The sequence below is a fragment of the Schistocerca nitens genome, chromosome 5, assembly GCF_023898315.1.
Source record: "Schistocerca nitens isolate TAMUIC-IGC-003100 chromosome 5, iqSchNite1.1, whole genome shotgun sequence".
Lineage (NCBI taxonomy): Eukaryota > Metazoa > Arthropoda > Insecta > Orthoptera > Acrididae > Schistocerca > Schistocerca nitens.
The window spans coordinates 103,256,561-103,276,397 of record NC_064618.1 but is presented as its reverse complement, the minus strand read 5'-3'; the positions used below and the strand labels follow the sequence as shown (position 1 = coordinate 103,276,397).

Sequence of the window (19,837 nt, the reverse complement as noted above, 5' to 3'; positions counted from 1 at the left end):
AGATGATGAGGTCGATTCCAGAAGCATCGAGGCGGGCCACATTAAATCAGTTAGGAGAGCGGTCCGAAGAAAATGACTATTGAAATATCCAGACGTACGTACCGGCAATCCGGCCGTAGCGCTGGAACATCCTCTCGACGTCGGTCTTGGAGCACTGGAAGGTGTTGAGGTTTCCCACGAAGACCCGCGAGTTGACCGCCTGCGGGTCCTGCGAGTTGGTCTGGTTGCCCACCTTGCTCATCTTCATAGCGAGGTTAGGAGGCTCAGTCTGGAAGAAGAAAAATACGTACTTTACTAAGGTTACAAGCACATAATGCTCTAACTTGAGGATCTTGCATTTGGTATAGCGCGAGAGGTGCCTGTTGTCGGATCTTTCATTTTCTCGTCACCTGTTTTCCTTTTCAAAGATACATAATAATCATTTTTACAATTATCTCTGAGATTTCTAACTAGCCACCTTCATCGCATTTCCATTCCCTTACGTTTGTAAACTGGTTTGTTAACCATTGTATCGGAAGCCTCGTCTCTGGCGGGCCGTTGGCTACCAGCTAATTACAGGCCTCGGCTGCAGAGTTTGCCATGTGCTTCTTGTTTGGAGAGGAAGTCAGCCATCAGATTACCTAGTGGACCTGAGTGAACAGTGCTTGTAGTAGCAAGGACGTGTTTTCCACCGGAGACATGTTAGAACAAAAAGACCTGATGAATCACTTTTGTTTAATGGAGGATCATGATTGTTAATAACTTTCACGGCACTCAAGATTGCCGCTGAAACCACGTTTTTCTGCGCTGAATTATATGCGACTGTCTGCAGTAAGTTAGGTCGCGGTAGTGTATTCGTCGCACGCCGATATACAGGGGATAGGCAAAATAATGTGAACCGTGGTAGTAATGGGATGGTTGTATTTGACGGTCAACAATGCAGGTAAGGCACATGCCGTGCTGGACTGTGCTCGTTCAGCACAGATTACGCATCAGTGCAGGATGTTTACGAGTAGTGCACACATCGTATTTGCATTCAGAGGCCGATCTCGACATGCAATGAAAGACCAAATAGAGTTCCAGAGAGGGCAGATTGTGGTGGCCGAAGTTGTAACCAAGACAGCCAACTTATTGAATGTTTCAAGAGCAACTGTTTCAACAGTCATGACAGCCTACACAGATCATGGAAAGACATCATCGTGTAGACGTAATAGTCGGCGCAAATCAAAACTATATGACAGAGATCGTCGTGCGCTAACAAGAATTGTGTCGAAACAACACAAATCTATGGAAGCTAGACTACAGAGCTCAATAGCCAGCTTCGAGACCCCGTCTCTATCGACACTGTCCGCAGAGAACTCCATTGTGCGAATATTCACCGAAACCATTAATGACGACAACGAACACAAAGAATCGTAAAACATGATGTCAGGAGCAGAAATCCTAGATCGCTGATCATGGAAACATGTCATATGGTCCGACTAGAAAACGCTTTCATTATTCCAACATCGGACCGGGTTTACGTTCGGAGAACGCCAAAAGAAGCGTACAATCCTTTTTGCTTGATTCCACTGGCTACGCTCAAAGGCCGAGTTACTGCCAACGATTAAGTGAACACTTTAGGTGATCAGGTGCATCCAATTATTCAAATGTAGTTCCCCAACAATGATGCCATACTTAAGGATGATAATGGAGCCATTCACACAGCCAGGACAGTACAATCGTGGTATGAGGAACATGCAATTCAGTTGCAGCGTTCTCCCTGGGCAGCACAGTCCACGGACTTGAAAATTATCGAACACTTGTGGGCGGTATTGGAGCGAATACTTCAGAGCAGACTTCCGCCTCCCTAGTCGGTAGAGAAGTTAGAAGAGGTTCTGATCGAAGAGTGGCATAACATTCCACTGGAGACTATGCAGTGTTATATGTGAGTATTTCACGAAGAATTGCTGCTGTATTACGATCAAATGGGGTTCCAACCCCTTATTAATAAACCATTGACTAATAAGTACATCTGTTCACATTATTTTGCCTATCCCCTGTACTTACACGAGTTCACACAGTGCAATAAGCGTGTAGTTGTAGCGAATTATGAAGTGTTGAGAAGCTGTTCATTGCCTTATTTACCAAATTAATTCATTCTCTCTTGCATTCAGTTCTCCCGTCGAATGTTTTACGAAAAAGAGGAGGTTAGTTTGGATTTCACATTATGCCCACGACGCTCTAAACTAGTTTTGTTAAGTTGAATATGTGTAGCATTCGCACTGTGTATTTGTAATCTACGTTTGAGTTGTATGAAGTTCAGTATATTCATTTTTAACTAGAAGTGTTTAACAGTCATTTCTAGTCCTTTTCCATGTTTGCTCAAACACACTGCACATAGAGTGCAGTTATCTTGTTCAGCTAAAGACATACGAGGCGTGAGATCTCTGATTTGTGTCGAAAAATTCTCATTAAGATGTTCAGCTTTTGAATCCACCGTGTACACATGAGTACATACTTGGAGAAACAGTTCCATAGCATTGCCCATCACTACAAGCGTGAGACTAGCGCAAATAAGCCGTGCCTGTTTCTTTCGTAAAGCTGCTTACTCTCGTATTTTCTGGTATACTGAGATACGAATACACTGGCTCTTTAGCGTTAGTAATGTCTTCATGGATATTAGAATGTTATTCTGGTATCCATACATATTATAAAAATGTGTGTGTGTTTGTGTTTCACATGTACTCCAAAACCACTGGACCAATTTCAGTCAAATATGGTACACATATCCCTGTCAGGCACCAATCGTCTTGGGGGTAAGAACCACCTGCCTACCACATTCCAGGAGATATGACGTCATAAACACTGTGATGCGTGAAAAACTGCCGCGTCCTGCATGATGTCTAAATTTATTACTCCTTTGCTACTGATTCTGTTCTTAACACATTTCGCAGATAATATAGACATATGCCGCTGAATGTACCTACACAATTACATCATTGTCCGACACGTAGTTCAAGGTATATGACGTTATTAACACTGAGATACGTAACAAAATGTCGCGTCATGTATTCTTTATTACCAAGACACTCCTATAGTCCAGGAAACTTAAGGAAATCCCTGCCACCTTGCAGCGCTTTTGACAGTTTTCAATTGCGAAGCCCAAATGGGTGTACGCGAGGACAAAAAATAGCCGTGTATAGAGTTATGAAGAGATGTTGCCATAGAGACGTTTAAAAAATCGCGTCGTCGGGACGCGAAGCAGCTTCACCCAGCGTATAAAAATTGGCCGCGACAATGTTTCTTTATCAGGATGCTGTTCTTATACATTTGTACATTACGAATATTTCTTTGTGCGACTGTTGTACAGTTTCATACGTGTTTTAACGAATACGTGGAAATGAAATTTTTTTCAATGCTTCACTATAAACACTGGTATTTTTTCGTTTTCGTTTCTAATAGAAAAATCGTAAAATCGATACCCAGGTAATGCCGGGTTTGTCAGATATCGGTATAATATCTGGGTCCACTCATCACCACCTCAGAGTGGCTGACGTTTTTGAAACAACGCACACACACCTCTCAAAAGTTATATTTAAATCGCGTTGTAATTACCAGTAATGAATGATCTTCACGATTAATTTGAGTAGCAGGAAACTGTTGGCGACAATTGCTAACTGCCATTCAAATGAACTTCTCTATTTTAAAAAGTTACGCTTCCCGTTTTTGGCAGCTTGTCATGTAATTTATGAAAATACCAGCGCCACATGTGTTCCCAACTGCGAACGTTATATTAGGTTTCAACCACAGTTCTTCTGAATCGACCTTTGAGAATGTTTCACGTATGTTACTATTCTAGACTCTATGTTACACTATTGCACAGAGTGGCTCATGGGATGCAGCACGTTCATTTCTATTTGGTAACTATAGGGTTTAACATATATTTAAATATAAAACATATAGGTTTGCACATTGCCATTACTGAAAACCGAAAAGAAAATTTTATTTCTAAGAAAGTACACCACGCAAATGGCTTCCAGCGGTGTTGACGGCCTACTGAAGACATTCGCGGAAGCCTCTCCTTACGTTCTCCTGAAGAATGGTCTCTGCCACTTCCCCGAAGCCACGCTTGCATTGAGATCTTGGAAGCAGCAAGCGCAAAAGCATTGCAGTTTTTATTCTGTTATTTAATCTATTCAGTTTTTGTGTGGAAAAGTGTCTGTCCCACATATGTCAACCAAGCTTCCTTATGGCACCTGCTTCATTTATAAGATGGAGCATTTACAGTTTTCGTAGGCCAAGGGGTTATTTCAGTGACAGAAAACTTGTTGATTGAGGTGTACTGAAATATTCATTTAAGCTTATAGATTAAGTGTTCGGCATAGTAAACACGGTTGTTGTTATTTAAACAGACTCAGAAAAAAAAGCGTAAAAAATTAAAAAAAAACTTAAAAATACAATAAAATCCATATTTATTTAATTATGAAAATTTAATTAACATACAAAATTTTACATAGTTTCACAGAAATTAAGAAGTGCCATCATATTTATTGAAAGCATCTATTAACTGTCGCAAGATCTCATTTTATTAATATTGTGTGTAACTTTTCTTGCAATATAAGAAACACAGTTAAGTAACATTTACTATTCCAGAATAGTATTGATTGTAAAGTACAATTTTGGAAGCATGGAGAATCTTATAAATCTCTAGTAATTTCTTCTGTCTTTTCTCTCGTAAATTATTTCTTAATTTTGTCAATACAAGCCCATAGGTGGAGAACATCTCGCTATGGATAGAAGGATGGCAGGGCAAGAAACGAGGAACTAATAAAGCAGATGTAAGACTGGCTTAGTTTTTGAATAAATTTAGCATAGGAATCTAAACTGATTTAATCATCAACACGAAAAAAATTCCAAAAAACCAATAAAATCCATAACAAATCAATTCTATCCAAAGCCGGCCGGAGTGGCCGTGCGGTTCTAGGCGCTACAGTCTGGAGCCGAGCGACCGCTACGGTCGCAGGTTCGAATCCTGCCTCGGGCATGGATGTGTGTGATGTCCTTAGGTTAGTTAGGTTTAATTAGTTCTAAGTTCTAGGCGACCGATGACCTCGGAAGTTAAGTCGCATAGTGCTCAGAGCCATTTGAACCATTCTACCCAAAGGGTTCGTCTTTCGAAAAGTACCCAGGTTTTTCTCAACCCTGATAGTAAGTTAATTCGTTGATAAATGAAGTCAGATATCGTTAAAATAAAAGTGCCATCGGTTTATAAGTGGGTCTTTTTAACTCTCAACATACGAGGTGACTTTTCTATACTACGAGGTTTAAGGCGCAGATTATTTGGAATTTTTAATTTAAGTTATATAACATTTATTTTTACAGTTATTGTTTGCTGTTTAAATAAAAAAATATTCCTTTCTGATTTTATAGCACTAAATGAAGCCTGCAGTACTTTACTATCACACAAAATTACACGCTTTTGAGCGGTTTTTAGGTAGTACAGATAAAGAAGCTGTTAGGGAACTGAATTTTACTTTACGATAAATTATAGTGTCTCTGTAGGAAATAAATCTTCACATAAAATTAAATTCCATGGTTTAAACTTCCACAAAGTAGCTGTCCTCGTTAAGTACAAAAAGAAAGTCTGCCAAATTGAAATGTAATCACGCGATCTACATTTTTCAGTGTCACCAGTCAGAATACATTTGATTTTAACTATTACTTCAAGTATTTTACAGTAGATACAAAACGGTTCCAATCACAATTGTCCTGAAGGTCTTCGTCTGAATGATTTTCTTGGTAGCTAGCAGGCTTGTGATCACTGCCTATTGTAAAATCGTCTTCTTCGCCCATTTCTAGATATACATCTAGGGTATCTTCTTCCATCCACTGACTAACAATTTCATAAAGCTTAGGACCGTTAAAACTAACGCTTCCTGCTAACATATTTGGTACTACACCGAAGAAAACCGTAAGTAGTTTACTTGACGCGGTCAAGGGGATCCCAGCATTTGTCCGTAACACGTGTGAACTCCAAACAAAGAAGGCAACGATGCAACCGATAGCAAAACATTGTTGGGTAGGCGATTTACGGAGAGCAGAGGGAGTGTAGAAGCATTCCGCCTGAACTCACCGACTCACCTCAGAAGATGTTGCCCGCAGTAGGCAACGAAACGTGAGGATAAAGAAGTAGTTTTCTGTATGGACCATGGCAATTCAGCCCGGAAGTTTTAATTGATGACCTTAGAGGAAGAGTTCGAAAATATTCGCGTGGTATTAAGGACCACACCTCGTGAGTTAAGGGTTAATCGGGACAGTTTCCGTTAGACATTCTTACATGTACTCAGAATGTAATAAGAGCCAGGGCACTTGCAGCGTCTAGCCTGCCACACGCCTTGTGGGGTCCATTTCATCTGATGACAGTACATTCAAGGATGTTGCGGAAATATTAGTTAGATATAAGGAAACATGTACCCAAGGATACAATGATAAATCGACGATGAAATTTACACATTTTATATTCATAAAACTAATTAATGTTCCAAAGTGCAATGGTCATTAATGACTTCGCAAGTTTGTGCTAATTTACGGGGGACAATTCCAAATGTAAATTCCCTTTCTGTATCATTTTGTGCAATGGCTGAGTAATCGCTAGTAATGTTCAGTTTCAGAACGGTTGCTTAAAACTAGATACCGTTACGCTCTTTCCTATTAACAATACACATAATTTCAGTTCACTGTCACCAGGATCGCCAAGTATCACTGAATATATTGGTTGCAGGAAATTTATAGTCAGCAGTTGAGAGCAAGAGCAATTACAGACAAATGGTGTTATTTGCATGCTGAGAAATTGATGTAATCAAATATTTTTCAGAAAGTGAGACTTTTTTTGTCAAGAGGTGTACGATCAATTCACAGCAAATTTCATCCTGAATTTTATTTCCTGCTCCGCTTTTGCCGTAACAACTGTTCATACGCAGCTTTGTTGAGGGATTACTCTCTGGAATATAGTACTGATATGGTAAAATATAGAAGTGGGTTTTAGGGAGACGAAGGGAAATGAAACACCTTTAAGATGTACGTCAGCTGCACAAAATAAATACCAGAAAAATAATTTAACGCTGTGCATTCTTCCTAAAAGTACAAATTGGCCAATTTAATTACTCCATGTGCTGGACGCAGTTCTGCTTTCTTTGCATTAAAGTGGAATAATATTTATGCCATCAAGTTTTGTATTCTCTGTTGTATTTAAAATCGGAATTATATTTCTGTGTCTGTGAAAACCCAAAAACTGCTGAAGGTATCATTTTAGTGACAGGATTCGTGCGCTTCAAATCGTAAGAAATCGCCAAATGTCTTAATGGTTGAATGACAATATTGTCGAATTTTGAGAGTGGTATTAAGACTCAGAAACTCGTCCGTTCCGGAGACACAGGTGCGGGCGTACGGACAAAGGAGCATTCCTGAGCGCGGAAGACAAAGCCATGTTAATTGCACCCGTGTACGCGGCGCACTGCTGGTCCTTGCCGTAAGGGCTATTTCTGATCCATTTTTTTGAGAGTATCTTGCCAAACAATGTCCCCGCCAACGCCAGAGCTCGCCCTGAGTGTGCCAGGAACGACATAAAACCCGCACCAGTTGTCCGCCGTGACGCTCCGTACATCGCAGCCGTCTAACGTTTCGGCGCTCACCTCGACCATCAGGAGGCGGACGACTGGACGGCAGCCCGCGCAAAGATGCCGGGTGTCTCGCCGAGTTATACACCACGAACAGCCTCTTCAGAATATGCAGCACATTCAAACACGCGCTGTCAGTCACGTGTGTAACACATCATTAATTCATTAGTCCCCTGTAAGACTAGCTGATGACATTTCTATTCTCCATGAATGTGAGGAAAAACTCTAGGATCTCTCCTCTCGAATGACCCTTTTAATGATCATAGATGGAACTGATACTCAACCGAAGAAATATGAAGGAAATGAGGAGTAACACAAATGAGATTATCGATAAATTTAACATCAATATAAGAGACCTCACAATACACAAAGCGAATTAAATCTTCTATCTTGGAAGCAAAATAACACTTCACGCACAAAGCAAGGAGAATAGCTGGTTCGGACTAGTACAGATAATGGGCACAAGAAGTCTTTGAGAATCAAACAGCGACCTTAATTTTAAGAAGAAATTTCTGAGAATGTACGCCTGTTGCACGGAACTGTACGGAAGTTAATCATGGACAACACTGGAAAAGCAGAATATCAACGTCTTTGAGATTCGGTGTTACAAAAGAATGCTGAAAATTGAGTGCACTCGCAAGATAACAAATGAGGAGAGACTTCAAAAAATGGTTCAAATGGCTCTGAGCACTATGGGACTCAACATCTGTGGTCATAAGTCCCCTAGAACTTAGAACTACTTAAACCTAACTAACCTAAGGACATCACACACATCCATGCCCGAGGCAGGATTCGAACCTGCGACCGTAGCAGTCGCGCGGTTCCCGACTGAGCGCCTAGAACCGCTAGACCACCGCGGCCGGCGAGGAGACTCTTCGCAGAATCGGCAACGAAAGGAGTATTTGCAAAGCACAGACTAGAAGAAGGGACAGAACAATAGGACACTTGGTACGACAACTGTAAATATAGCGCGCAATACAATTAAGGGATCACTTTATAGAAGAAGCGTAATTGTCTCTCGTTGCGATGTATAAGTTTGGAATTTCATTAAAAGGTGTCAACAACGTGACTCTGTATTGGTGCGAAAGCGTGGCGCCCTGCGACGCTACCCTTGGCATCGGCGCCGGTTCAAAGATGATGATGATGATGGTTTGTGGGGCTCTCAACACCGTGGTCATCAATGCCCGTGCAAGTTCCCATTCTTTCCAGTTCCAGTCTCGTCTCGTCCCGAATGATGAAGACAACAGAAACACCACAGTTCCAGGGAGGAGATGATTCCCGACTTGGTCGGGAATCGAACCCGGGACCCCGAGATCCAAAGGCAGCAACACTAGCCACTTTTTTTTTCAAAAATAAACTCTTTTTGTTCGTTGCATTTTTTATTATAGAGGTCAGTTAACCTCTGCCCGAACACGCTGAGCTACCGTGCCGGCGATCACTAGACAACGAGCTGTGGACACGATTCAAAGAACAACGTGTCAACAAATACGAAAAAAAGGCCTGAGTCCCGAAGTCCACATGAGGTGTGAGGCGGGGTAATGATTTCACTTTGGCACCAAATTTCGCCGCGCTGTTTCACAGTGCCGTCGTCGATGTTCCACAAGATGGGAAGGCCGTTACGAACATTTCACGCATGATTCAACCGCCTCTGCGACGACGCCCAACGTTGAAATCACGCGGTTTTCTTATGGGTTGCCGTGCAAAACATTTCAGACACACCGTTGCTCAGAATCGACACGTAAGGGCTCCGAGGGGTGGCATACAGGTCGTCAATAGAACCATCCCTTCCATTGGGGCGTCGATTCCCACATATCTATCAGTAGAAAACGACAGTTCGCAGTGCAATCAGCATCATGACGACGTTCTTGACGACCCTTGAGATCGCCGACACCCCGAGGACGATTCAGTCATGCTCTAAGGACACGGTGGGACTGCTACCGCACTCAAAATGATCTCGTATCAATACTTCCGCAATTTCTGCAGTGGTCCACATGGTGAGATCACTACGGCTCGTTCACAACCATCCTACGAAATTTAAACGTGATCCGAAGCAGCAAAGGGTGCTTACACTTCTTCAGCTCTCCAGTTTCGCATCCTCGGGTGGCGTGATCACGGAGAAGTGCGACACTGACGTACGTGCGAATAAAACGCCGAAGGTTCCACTAAGAATATCCAGTTCGACAACACTCTTGGATCCAACAGTCAACCTGTTTTGAGCATCTTAAAAATCTGCACGAACATACAGGAACCCGTGACGGGATTCATTGGTACCTGCAGGTAGGCTTCACTGCTACTCTTGCGCCTGTTAGTATGCCATCCAGAATGACACCTAGGACTTCGTCACAGGTCGTCTCGGTTCAGATACATGTACATTTCTAAAGGCACCGTGGGCGTTCCCAGGCTGGGTGATCTTCGGACGACTCTGTGCTGCTTTATTCGCACGTCACACAGGTCGCAACTTTCTGTGATTACGCCAGACGAGAGCACTTACAGTAAGTCTGAAAAAGTATAAGGCCCATTTGTTGGTTCGGATCGCGTTCAATTTCTTCGAATGGTTTTGAACGGTCCCTGGTGGTTCCACCCTGTACACCAGGGCCAGATTCGCGGTCTGCACTGCGCTCCAAAGAGTTGTGATAACGCTGAGTCGGGTAGCTGGAGCACAATGCTCTAAGAGTAGGGTGGAATCGTCCGCGGGGTGTTGTGGGGTGGCCGGTAAAATGTATAACTTCAGCTGTTGTTAGTACGCCGTCTTTCTCATGCGAGCCTGGCAACTATTTTCGTGGTCAGCCAGAAAGCGATGGAGAACATACTGACCACAGTTTCCAGTCTGCACGTCCACATTCTGGTCCAGGCCATTGAAAGAAGTGTTTCTATTCGCGGTATCAGGACTATGATTATAAATGAGGTAAAAGTCCATGGCTTGCCTAACTTCAATCCCTCTTTTTTCTTTTGACATTGTTTTTGTGCTTTCGAATTTCTATGGCGTCTCTATACATCGTTGCATAAAAATTAATAAATCTTGCCAAAACAAGAATGTCAGAGAAACGGATTTCATGGTTTCCGGGCTCTTGCATGTGATCTGCTACTGCTGATTTATCCGTGAAAGAACACAAGAGCAATGGTCGTGTTGGAAAAACGGATAAACCAGCAGTAGGAGATCACGCACTTGGACCCGGAAACCATCCAATGCGTTTGTTTGACACTGTTATTTTAGCAACATCAAATGGTTGAAATGGCTCTGAGCACTATAGGACTTAACTTCTGAGGTCATCAGTCCCCTAGAACTTAGAACTACTTAAACCTAACTGACCTAAGGACATCATCCATGCCCGAGGCAGAATTCGAACCTGCGACCGTAGCGGTCGCGCGGTTCCAGACTGTAGCGCCTAGAACCGCTCGGCCACCATGGCCGGCTAGCAACATCAACCAATTATTATGCAACAATGTGCAGAGAGGGCACAGAATCTCAAAAGAACGAAAAAATTTAAACGGAACAGATGAAGGATTAAAGTTCCACAAAATGTGGGTTCTAGTGCTAAATAAAGCAAACGGTACCAGCTCTCCCCCTCTACATGCTCTATAAGCGTTCTTCGGCGCGACGCCTAGATATTAGGCAGCAGTCTGATGACACGAGCCGATTGTTGCGTGGATAGGTACATTAACAGTTCGCCTTGCTAAGCTTCTTTGAGTCTTAGCAGCTTTCTTAATCGTTAAAGCCTCTGACGAAGTTTCTTACAATGGAAGACGAAACATAAGATAGAGGATTATGTCTTAGAGCACGGCCTTGTACTCATATCAGCGAGCCGGCTGGAGTGGCCGAGCGGTTCTAGGCACTACAGTCTGGAACCGCGAGACCGCTACAGTCGCAGGTTCGAATCCTGCCTCGGGCATGTATGTGTGTCATGTCCTTAGGTTAGTTATGTTTAAGTAGTTCTAAGTTCTAGGCGACTGATGACCTCAGAGGTTAAGTCCCATAGTGCTCAGAGCCATTTGAACCATTTGAAAATTACAGCGAGTAATACACTGACTGACAAAATGTAAAGCACCTGGAGGATATGTTCGTGCGTTTACTGTAATACACATACACACCGTAGGCGCATAAGTAAATGATTTAGAATTGCAATTCTTATGACAGTTAGAAGGCAGCAGAAGTACTTTACTGTTGTAACCAGGCCCCGTAGGGTATATAAGGGCCACGAACAGCGTCAGATGTAGAGTAATCACTGTGACGGAGACGGTGATGCCGCATAGTCGTTTGAAACAATCAGCGCCTGCCAGTGTGCGAAGAGGGCCTTCGAGGGTCTCCATTTGGCCAACTGGTCGAATTGTGCGATATCCTGACTTATTGTCCGTTCAGAAGTGAAAGCTGCCCGATATTGGAGTGCGTGGGGTGGGAACGTGAGGGCAGGCGTACGCATCGTCAAGGTTCCGGTTGACCAAGTGGGATAATCACATTACTGGGCGCCAAACACATAGTGAGCCCTTCACATCTGCGGCTGGCATCCGAGACCAAGTAATGGACTGCCGGCAGCGTTCCGTGTCATCCGGCACCACCGCTCGGAGACCAGGAGCAGCCCAAATAGGGAATTACTGTCCCATGCGTAGGTTACCGGTAACACCACAACGCCAACGGCTGCTTCTGGTGTACTGCCATCACCGCGAAACACTGGCTGCTGGCGGCTTTCAGCGACGATCTGCGGGTCTGCACTACCCGGGAGTGACCACTATCAGCGAGTATGACTCCGATCTACAGAGAGGTTCGTGCTGGCAGTGTTTTGCAAGGCAAAGCGGTGTTACTCCTGGGGTCATGGTGTGGGCAGCAGCCGGGTGTACTTCGCACAGGATACGGTGGCCGACATGCTCTGAGCACTATGGGACTTAACTGCTGAGGTCATCAGTCCCCTAGAACTTAGTACTACTTAAACCTAACTAACCTAAGGACATCACACACATCCATGCCCGAGGCAGGATTCGAACCTACGACCGTAGCGGTCACGCGGTTCCAGACCGGAGCGCCTAGAACCGCTCGGCCACTCCGGCCGGCGGCCGACATGCTGCAATGAACAGTTTTCGTCCTAAGCGCTGGGCGACTTCATTCGTCTGTTCGGGAGGCCGACGACTGTTTTCCACCTCTCGGCTGGTCAGCGGTGACAGGTTCGGGGCGAACACCCTGCAATGTTCAAAAATGGCTCTGAGCACTATGGGACTTAACATCTGAGGTCATCAGTCCCCTAGAACGTAGAACTACTTAAACCTAACTAACCTAAGGACATCACACAACACCCAGTCATCACGAGGCAGAGAAAATCCCCGACCCCGCCGGGAAACGAACCCGGGAACCCGGGCGTGGTAAGCAAGAACACTACCGCACGACCACGAGCCTGCAATGTCCTCAAACGACTTTACAGAAACTATTATGTAAAAATATTTCATTCTTGCTTCAGTTATAGCTTTAAATGTCAGGTTCATAATGATGATGTGCCCATTATTTAGACGAATGTCATAGTTACTCTGACATTTACGTAAAAGTACGACACTGCGCGGAATTCGGAAAAGTGTGCAATGAAAAATAGAGGTCGCAAAGATTTTGCGTTTGGTGCATATTACATACTATGTTGTTGTGTATGAAATTTAGCTAACATATTGAATTTTTCTTTAGATTTAGGTAGAGGTATCTACACTACTGGTCATTAAAATTGCTACACCAATAAGAAATGCAGATGATAAACGGGTATTCATTAGACAAATATATTATACTAGAACTGACATGTGATTATTCACGCAATCTGGGTAAATAGATCCTGAGAAATCAGTACCCAGAAAAACCACCTCTGGCCGTAATAACGGCCTTGATACCCCTGGGCATTGAGTCAAACGGAGCTTGGATGGCGTGTAGAGGTACAGCTGCCCATGCAGCTTCAACACGATACCATAGTTCATCAAGAGTGGTGACTGGCATATTGTGACGAGCCAGTTGCTCGGCCACCATTGACCAGACGTTTTCAACTGGTGAGAGGTCTGGACAATGTGCTGGCCAGGGCAGCAGTTTAACATTTTCTGTATCCAGAAAGGTCCGTACAGGACCTGCAACATGTAGTCGTGCATTATCCTGCTGAAATGTAGGGTTTCACAGAGATCGAATGAAGGGTAGAGCCACGGGTCGTAACACATCTGAAATGTAATGGTTGTTGTCTTGCAAACGTTTCCATCTGTTGACTCAGGGATCGAGACGTGGCTGCACGATCCGTTACAGCCATGCCTGTTATCTCGACTGCTTGTGATACGAGGCCATTGGGATCCAGCACGTCGTTCCGTATTACCCTCCTGAACCCACCGATTCCATATTCTGCTAATTACATCTCGACCAACACTAGCAGCAATGTCGCGATACGATAAACTGCAATCGCGATAGGCTACAATCCGACCTTTATCAAAATCGGAAACGTGATGATACGCATTTCTCCTCCTTACACGAGGCATCACAACAACGTTTCACCAGGCAACGCCGGTCAACTGCTGTTGGTGTATGAGAAATCGGTTGGAAATTTTCCTCATATCAGCACGTTGTAGGTGTTCCCACCGGCGCCAATCTTGTGTGAATGCTCTGAAAAGCTAATCATTTGCATATCACAGCGTCTTCATCCTGTCAGTTAAATTTCGCGTTGGTAGCACGTCGTCTTCGTGGTGTAGCCATTTTAATGGCCAGTAGTGTATCTGTCACCAATTTAAAGAAAATTAATCTTAAGTAACACACTCATTCGCGATCGCACCACGGCAGCGGTAAATCCCAGAGCGAAATACCCAAAACATTCCTCATGTTTCGTAAATGGTTTCAGATATCGACATGAGATCTTGGCAAATGATACGACGCGCAGTATTTTACCATATCATTAATACGTAAAACTCCATAACTACAGACTTTTTTGCTGAAAGAATGTAACTTTTAAGGGCCATTGATAGCTGCTGAAACAAGAAATGCTGTGGGTTTTGGGACGTGTGAAGACATTACATGTTCTTTTGTAAGAAGGATGAGCTTATTCATAAGTTACTGACTTTCCTTTTCCTTAGTTCCTCATTTAATTAATTTAATAGACCACTGTTTCAGGATTCTCTCGCAATGTTAGTGAAGTGAGTGTGAACTCCGCTGTGTTTTGGCAAAAGAAGCAAATTTTGACATTAAATTAGAGGAATGTCAGCGTTGGCCGTAATATTGATGGTTTATTGACAGCAAAATCGATTTTCAATCACATCGTGATCGTCTTCAGTGCTGTGGTGTACAAATTAAACTCATAGGCACTGAATACAAGTTATTATCAGTAACCAAAGCTTATGAAACGATCACGAGTTATTGTGACCATTTCATAAGCTTTGGTTACTGATAATAACTTGACACCAGTGCCTATGAGTTTAATTTGTACACCACAGCACTGAAGACGATCATGATCACGATGTGATTGAAAATCGATTTTGCTGTCAATAAACCATCAATATTACGGTCAACGCTGACCGTCTCTGTAATTTCACGTACATGGTCGTTGTGCACACAGCACTCTATGGAGTCGCCAATCAATATATTTTGGCAAGACAACCAGAGAAATTGTAGGCTTTACTCAAAATCCGTTACTAATGACGCTTCTCTGAAAGTTACAAATGGTTAACAAATTAGGCAAAAATAAATCGCTGCATTTTCGGAAGAATTCTTTTTCGGTACTAACGAAAGCAGAGCTGACAGTGGATGTTTTTAAATGGTCACCATGCAAGTGTGGACGTGGAGGGGCCCACTTGTTATTAATAGAAAATATGAGTGCAGGCTTCAGTTTCGAATGGCTCTCCCCCTCCATCGCTTGGCATTTCCCCTACAGCGCTCTGAGCGACTCCCCACCACTGCTGCCCTCCCCACACTTCCGCAGCCCACTGCACATCTAGTGGCCATGGCATTTTTCGTGCATTGTACTACTCTACGTAATGACTGGTAGTGGTTGAGACGACTCTGATGGCACAACAGTACGTCACGAACATCCTACTTCCTTATGCGTTTCCTCTTGTATGACAGTGTCCTGATGGCATTTTTGGACAGGACAACAGTCGGCTCACATTTGGCATGTGTCTCTATGAACTGTCTGCTTGATTTTGATGGACTCTCATCGCCAGTGGGATTCCCAGATCTGTCCCTGATCGATGTATACAAAACCATCTCAGATTTCAACTCCATCCCATTGCCAGAATCCATGCTGTCAGGTACTAGTTCCAACACTTGTGTGGCATCTTGTCTCAGGAGATGATACAATTGCTTTATAACACCATTTCCAACCGAGTTGGTGCATGCATCCAGACCAGAGGGGAAACTGGAGGGGGCAACCTCATGCTCATAAGTAGGTTCCTACTGCCAAGTCCTCTGTAAATATGACTCGGTTTTGCAGTCACTGAAATAATATCCCATTACCTCTCAACCCATGAAATTTATTTTCGTTTCCTCCTCCTCTTCTGATTACTTCACTTGTTTGTCAGGCAGTTTAGTTATCCTTAATAACAAGTTAAATAGCAACAGAAAGCTCCTTCATTACTTAGAGCTATTTCAGATTTGGCTCATACATATATTACTGCGTGACATTTATCATCATATTTAAACTTCCATGTACTGACATCTTTCTAGATGCACAGGTACCTCGAGAAAAATTTACAACTTAACAGAAGCCATTTACTGGCTGAATTTGGTTATTACACATATTTCTGGCAATGTGCTGTGGAAATCATATACACTCCTGGAAATTGAAATAAGAACACCGTGAATTCATTGTCCCAGGAAGGGGAAACTTTATTGACACATTCCTGGGGTCAGATACATCACATGATCACACTGACAGAACCACAGGCACATAGACACAGGCAACAGAGCATGCACAATGTCGGCACTAGTACAGTGTATATCCACCTTTCGCAGCAATGCAGGCTGCTATTCTCCCATGGAGACGATCGTAGAGATGCTGGATGTAGTCCTGTGGAACGTCTTGCCATGCCATTTCCACCTGGCGCCTCAGTTGGACCAGCGTTCGTGCCGGACGTGCAGACCGCGTGAGACGACGCTTCATCCAGTCCCAAACATGCTCAATGGGGGACAGATCCGGAGATCTTGCTGGCCAGGGTAGTTGACTTACACCTTCTAGAGCACGTTGGGTGGCACGGGATACATGCGGACGTGCATTGTCCTGTTGGAACAGCAAGTTCCCTTGCCGGTCTAGGAATGGTAGAACGATGGGTTCGATGACGCTTTGGATGTACCGTGCACTATTAAGTGTCCCCTCGACGATCACCAGTGGTGTACGGCCAGTGTAGGAGATCGCTCCCCACACCATGATGCCGGGTGTTGGCCCTGTGTGCCTCGGTCATATGCAGTCCTGATTGTGGCGCTCACCTGCACGGCGCCAAACACGCATACGACCATCATTGGCACCAAGGCAGAAGCGACTCTCATCGCTGAAGACGACACGTCTCCATTCGTCCCTCCATTCACGCCTGTCGCGACACCACTGGAGGCGGGCTGCACGATGTTGGGGCGTGAGCGGAAGACGGCCTAACGGTGTGCGGGACCGTAGCCCAGCTTTATGGAGACGGTTGCGAATGGTCCTCGCCGATACCCCAGGAGCAACAGTGTCCCTAATTTGCTGGGAAGTGGCGGTGCGGTCCCCTACGGCACTGCGTAGGATCCTACGGTGTTGGCGTGCATCCGTGCGTCGCTGCGGTCCGGTCCCAGGTCGACGGGCACGTGCACCTTCCGCCGACCACTGGCGACAACATCGATGTACTGTGGAGACCTCACGCCCCTCGTGTTGAGCAATTCGGCGGTACGTCCACCCGGCCTCCCGCATGCCCACTATACGCCCTCGCTCAAAGTCCGTCAACTGCACATACGGTTCACGTCCACGCTGTCGCGGCATGCTACCAGTGTTAAAGACTGCGATGGAGCTCCGTATGCCACGGCAAACTGGCTGACACTGACGGCGGCGGTGCACAAATGCTGCGCAGATAGCGCCATTCGACGGCCAACACCGCGGTTCCTGGTGTGTCCGCTGTGCCGTGCGTGTGATCATTGCTTGTACAGCCCTCTCGCAGTGTCCGGAGCAAGTATGGTGGGTCTGACACACCGGTGTCAATGTGTTCTTTTTTCCATTTCCAGGAGTGTACATTTTCGACAGTCTGTCATCATTACGTTTGTCTTACAAAAGACGATTGTTCATTGGTTTGCTGCATTTATCATTATCCCCCTGCTTCGTTCAGATCGACTATCGATGTCATTGTAAGGCTCATGGTGTCTGCAGACGTTGACAATAGTTAATACTGTGGAATAGACACGCTTCGATCCTCCGACAACAGTTCACAAGTCTTCCACTCTCTGAGCAGAGCGAGATTTGAATGGAACTTGCTACCCGGCACTATAGCACAACTGGCGGAAGAAGATTTGTGACTCTTGTGGTGGGCTTGACGTGGCTGCTTCGAGCAACTGCGTCAACCACACACGTAACTCGATGTTGTACCAGTCCCTGTGGAAACGCCTTATTGTTGCTGCTTCTCTACGGAAGACTACTATTCCACTCACAGCCTTTTCGCTTGGCAATTGAAAGCTGTCGAGAGCGCAGCCATGTGATGGATATCTTCTTCAGCAGAGTCCACGACAGGTCGTGAGTTCTTGTATAATATTAGAAAAGAATAGATTGTTTCTCATCATATAGCGGAGATGTTGAGTCGCAGACAGGCACAACAAAAGACTGCTAAACACTTAAGCTTTCGGATAGAAGGCCTTCTTCTGAAATAGACAACAAACAAACACACACACACACACACACACACACACACACACACACACACACACACTCATCATGCAAAGGCAGCTCACAAACACATGACCACTGTTTCTGGCTACCGAGACCAGACTCAGTGGTCATCTGTGTGTGAGCTGCGTTGACGTAAGTGTGTAAGCTGTCTATTTCAGAAGAAGCCCTTCGGGCCGAAAGTTTACGTGTTCAGCAGTCTTTTTGTTGTGCCTGTCTGCGACTCAACATCTCCTCTATATGATGAGTAGTATTCTATCCTTTTTAATATTGTCGTTATTCCATCTTGGATTTTCCATTAATATTGCAAGCACAAGGTGTTTGCAAATTACTTATTCAAAATTAACCTTTAACTGTGAAAAGGGTAAGTAACTTAAAGAAATGTTTGATACTGAATGCAGTATAGCTTCAAATTTTATTCCTGCCTAACACTGTTAGTTCGCGACGTTCCCGATAGGTGGTATGTGTGAAGAAGTTATTTCAATACCCACCATGAAGTCGTAGAACGTTGCTGGCGTGCGCAGTGTTGTTAATGCTTTCATGAATTCACATCTGCTACAACAATTCAGAGACAATTTAGGATTATATATCGCAATCCATCACCTCAAAGACGAATTGTTATTAATGCGTACAATTGTTCCATCGCAAACTGGCTGTGCATCACATAGCACGCTAGTTCAGGGCGTGACGCAACAAATGAACGAGTTGCGGTAGTTTACATTCGTAGTCCGGGTAAGTGAAGGAGACGTGCAAGCTTAGAAGTGAATATTCCTAATGTCACAGCGTGAAAGATATTATGGAACAATCCTGTCATTCAAACCCTACACATTGGAACCGTTTGCAAGCCTTAAGAGAGAGAGAGACAAAGAAAAACGAGCTGAGTTTTGCGTAGAAATGATTAACAAAATGTAGACTGAAGATGATTTTCTTAGTAAACCTGTCTACACTGACCGTAGCCACCTTCCATACCTGCGATAAAATGAATCCGCATAATTTTCGGATATGCGTGGAATAGAAACCACGCCACGTAATCAAACATGTACAGACTCGCCTAAACTAAATGTTTTTACGCTTAAGATGTGAAATGGTTTGTATGTAGGCTGTTTAGGTTTTTTTATTGGTAACGCCACCTCTGTATAGAAAATCACTGGCTGTGCGGTGTGCAGTCTGTGGCTGCTTTGCATTGTTGTAATACTCGCCATTGTAGTGTTAGGCAGCTGGCTGTGAACAGCGCATAGCGTTGGGCAGTTGGAGGTGAGCCGCCAGCAGTGGTGGATGTGGGGAGAGAGATGGCGGAGTTTTGTAATTTGTCATGAACTGCTATATATATGATGATATCAAGGTAAATACATTCTTTGTTCTCTATTAATATCT

At 44.3% G+C, this 19,837-nt stretch overlaps 1 protein-coding gene across 3 annotated transcripts in view; it reads right to left on the bottom strand.

Moving 5' to 3' along the window:
* Positions 1-19,837, bottom strand: part of LOC126260132 (RNA-binding protein Raly-like) — a 442,780-nt gene that overhangs the window by 167,018 nt on the left and 255,925 nt on the right. For all 3 annotated transcript variants that reach the window (XM_049957378.1, XM_049957377.1, XM_049957379.1), the window contains exon 2: positions 103-268. In XM_049957378.1, coding sequence (XP_049813335.1) covers positions 103-247 — 145 coding nt within the window. In that variant the 5' untranslated portion in view covers positions 248-268. The remainder of the gene's footprint in view (positions 1-102; positions 269-19,837) is intronic.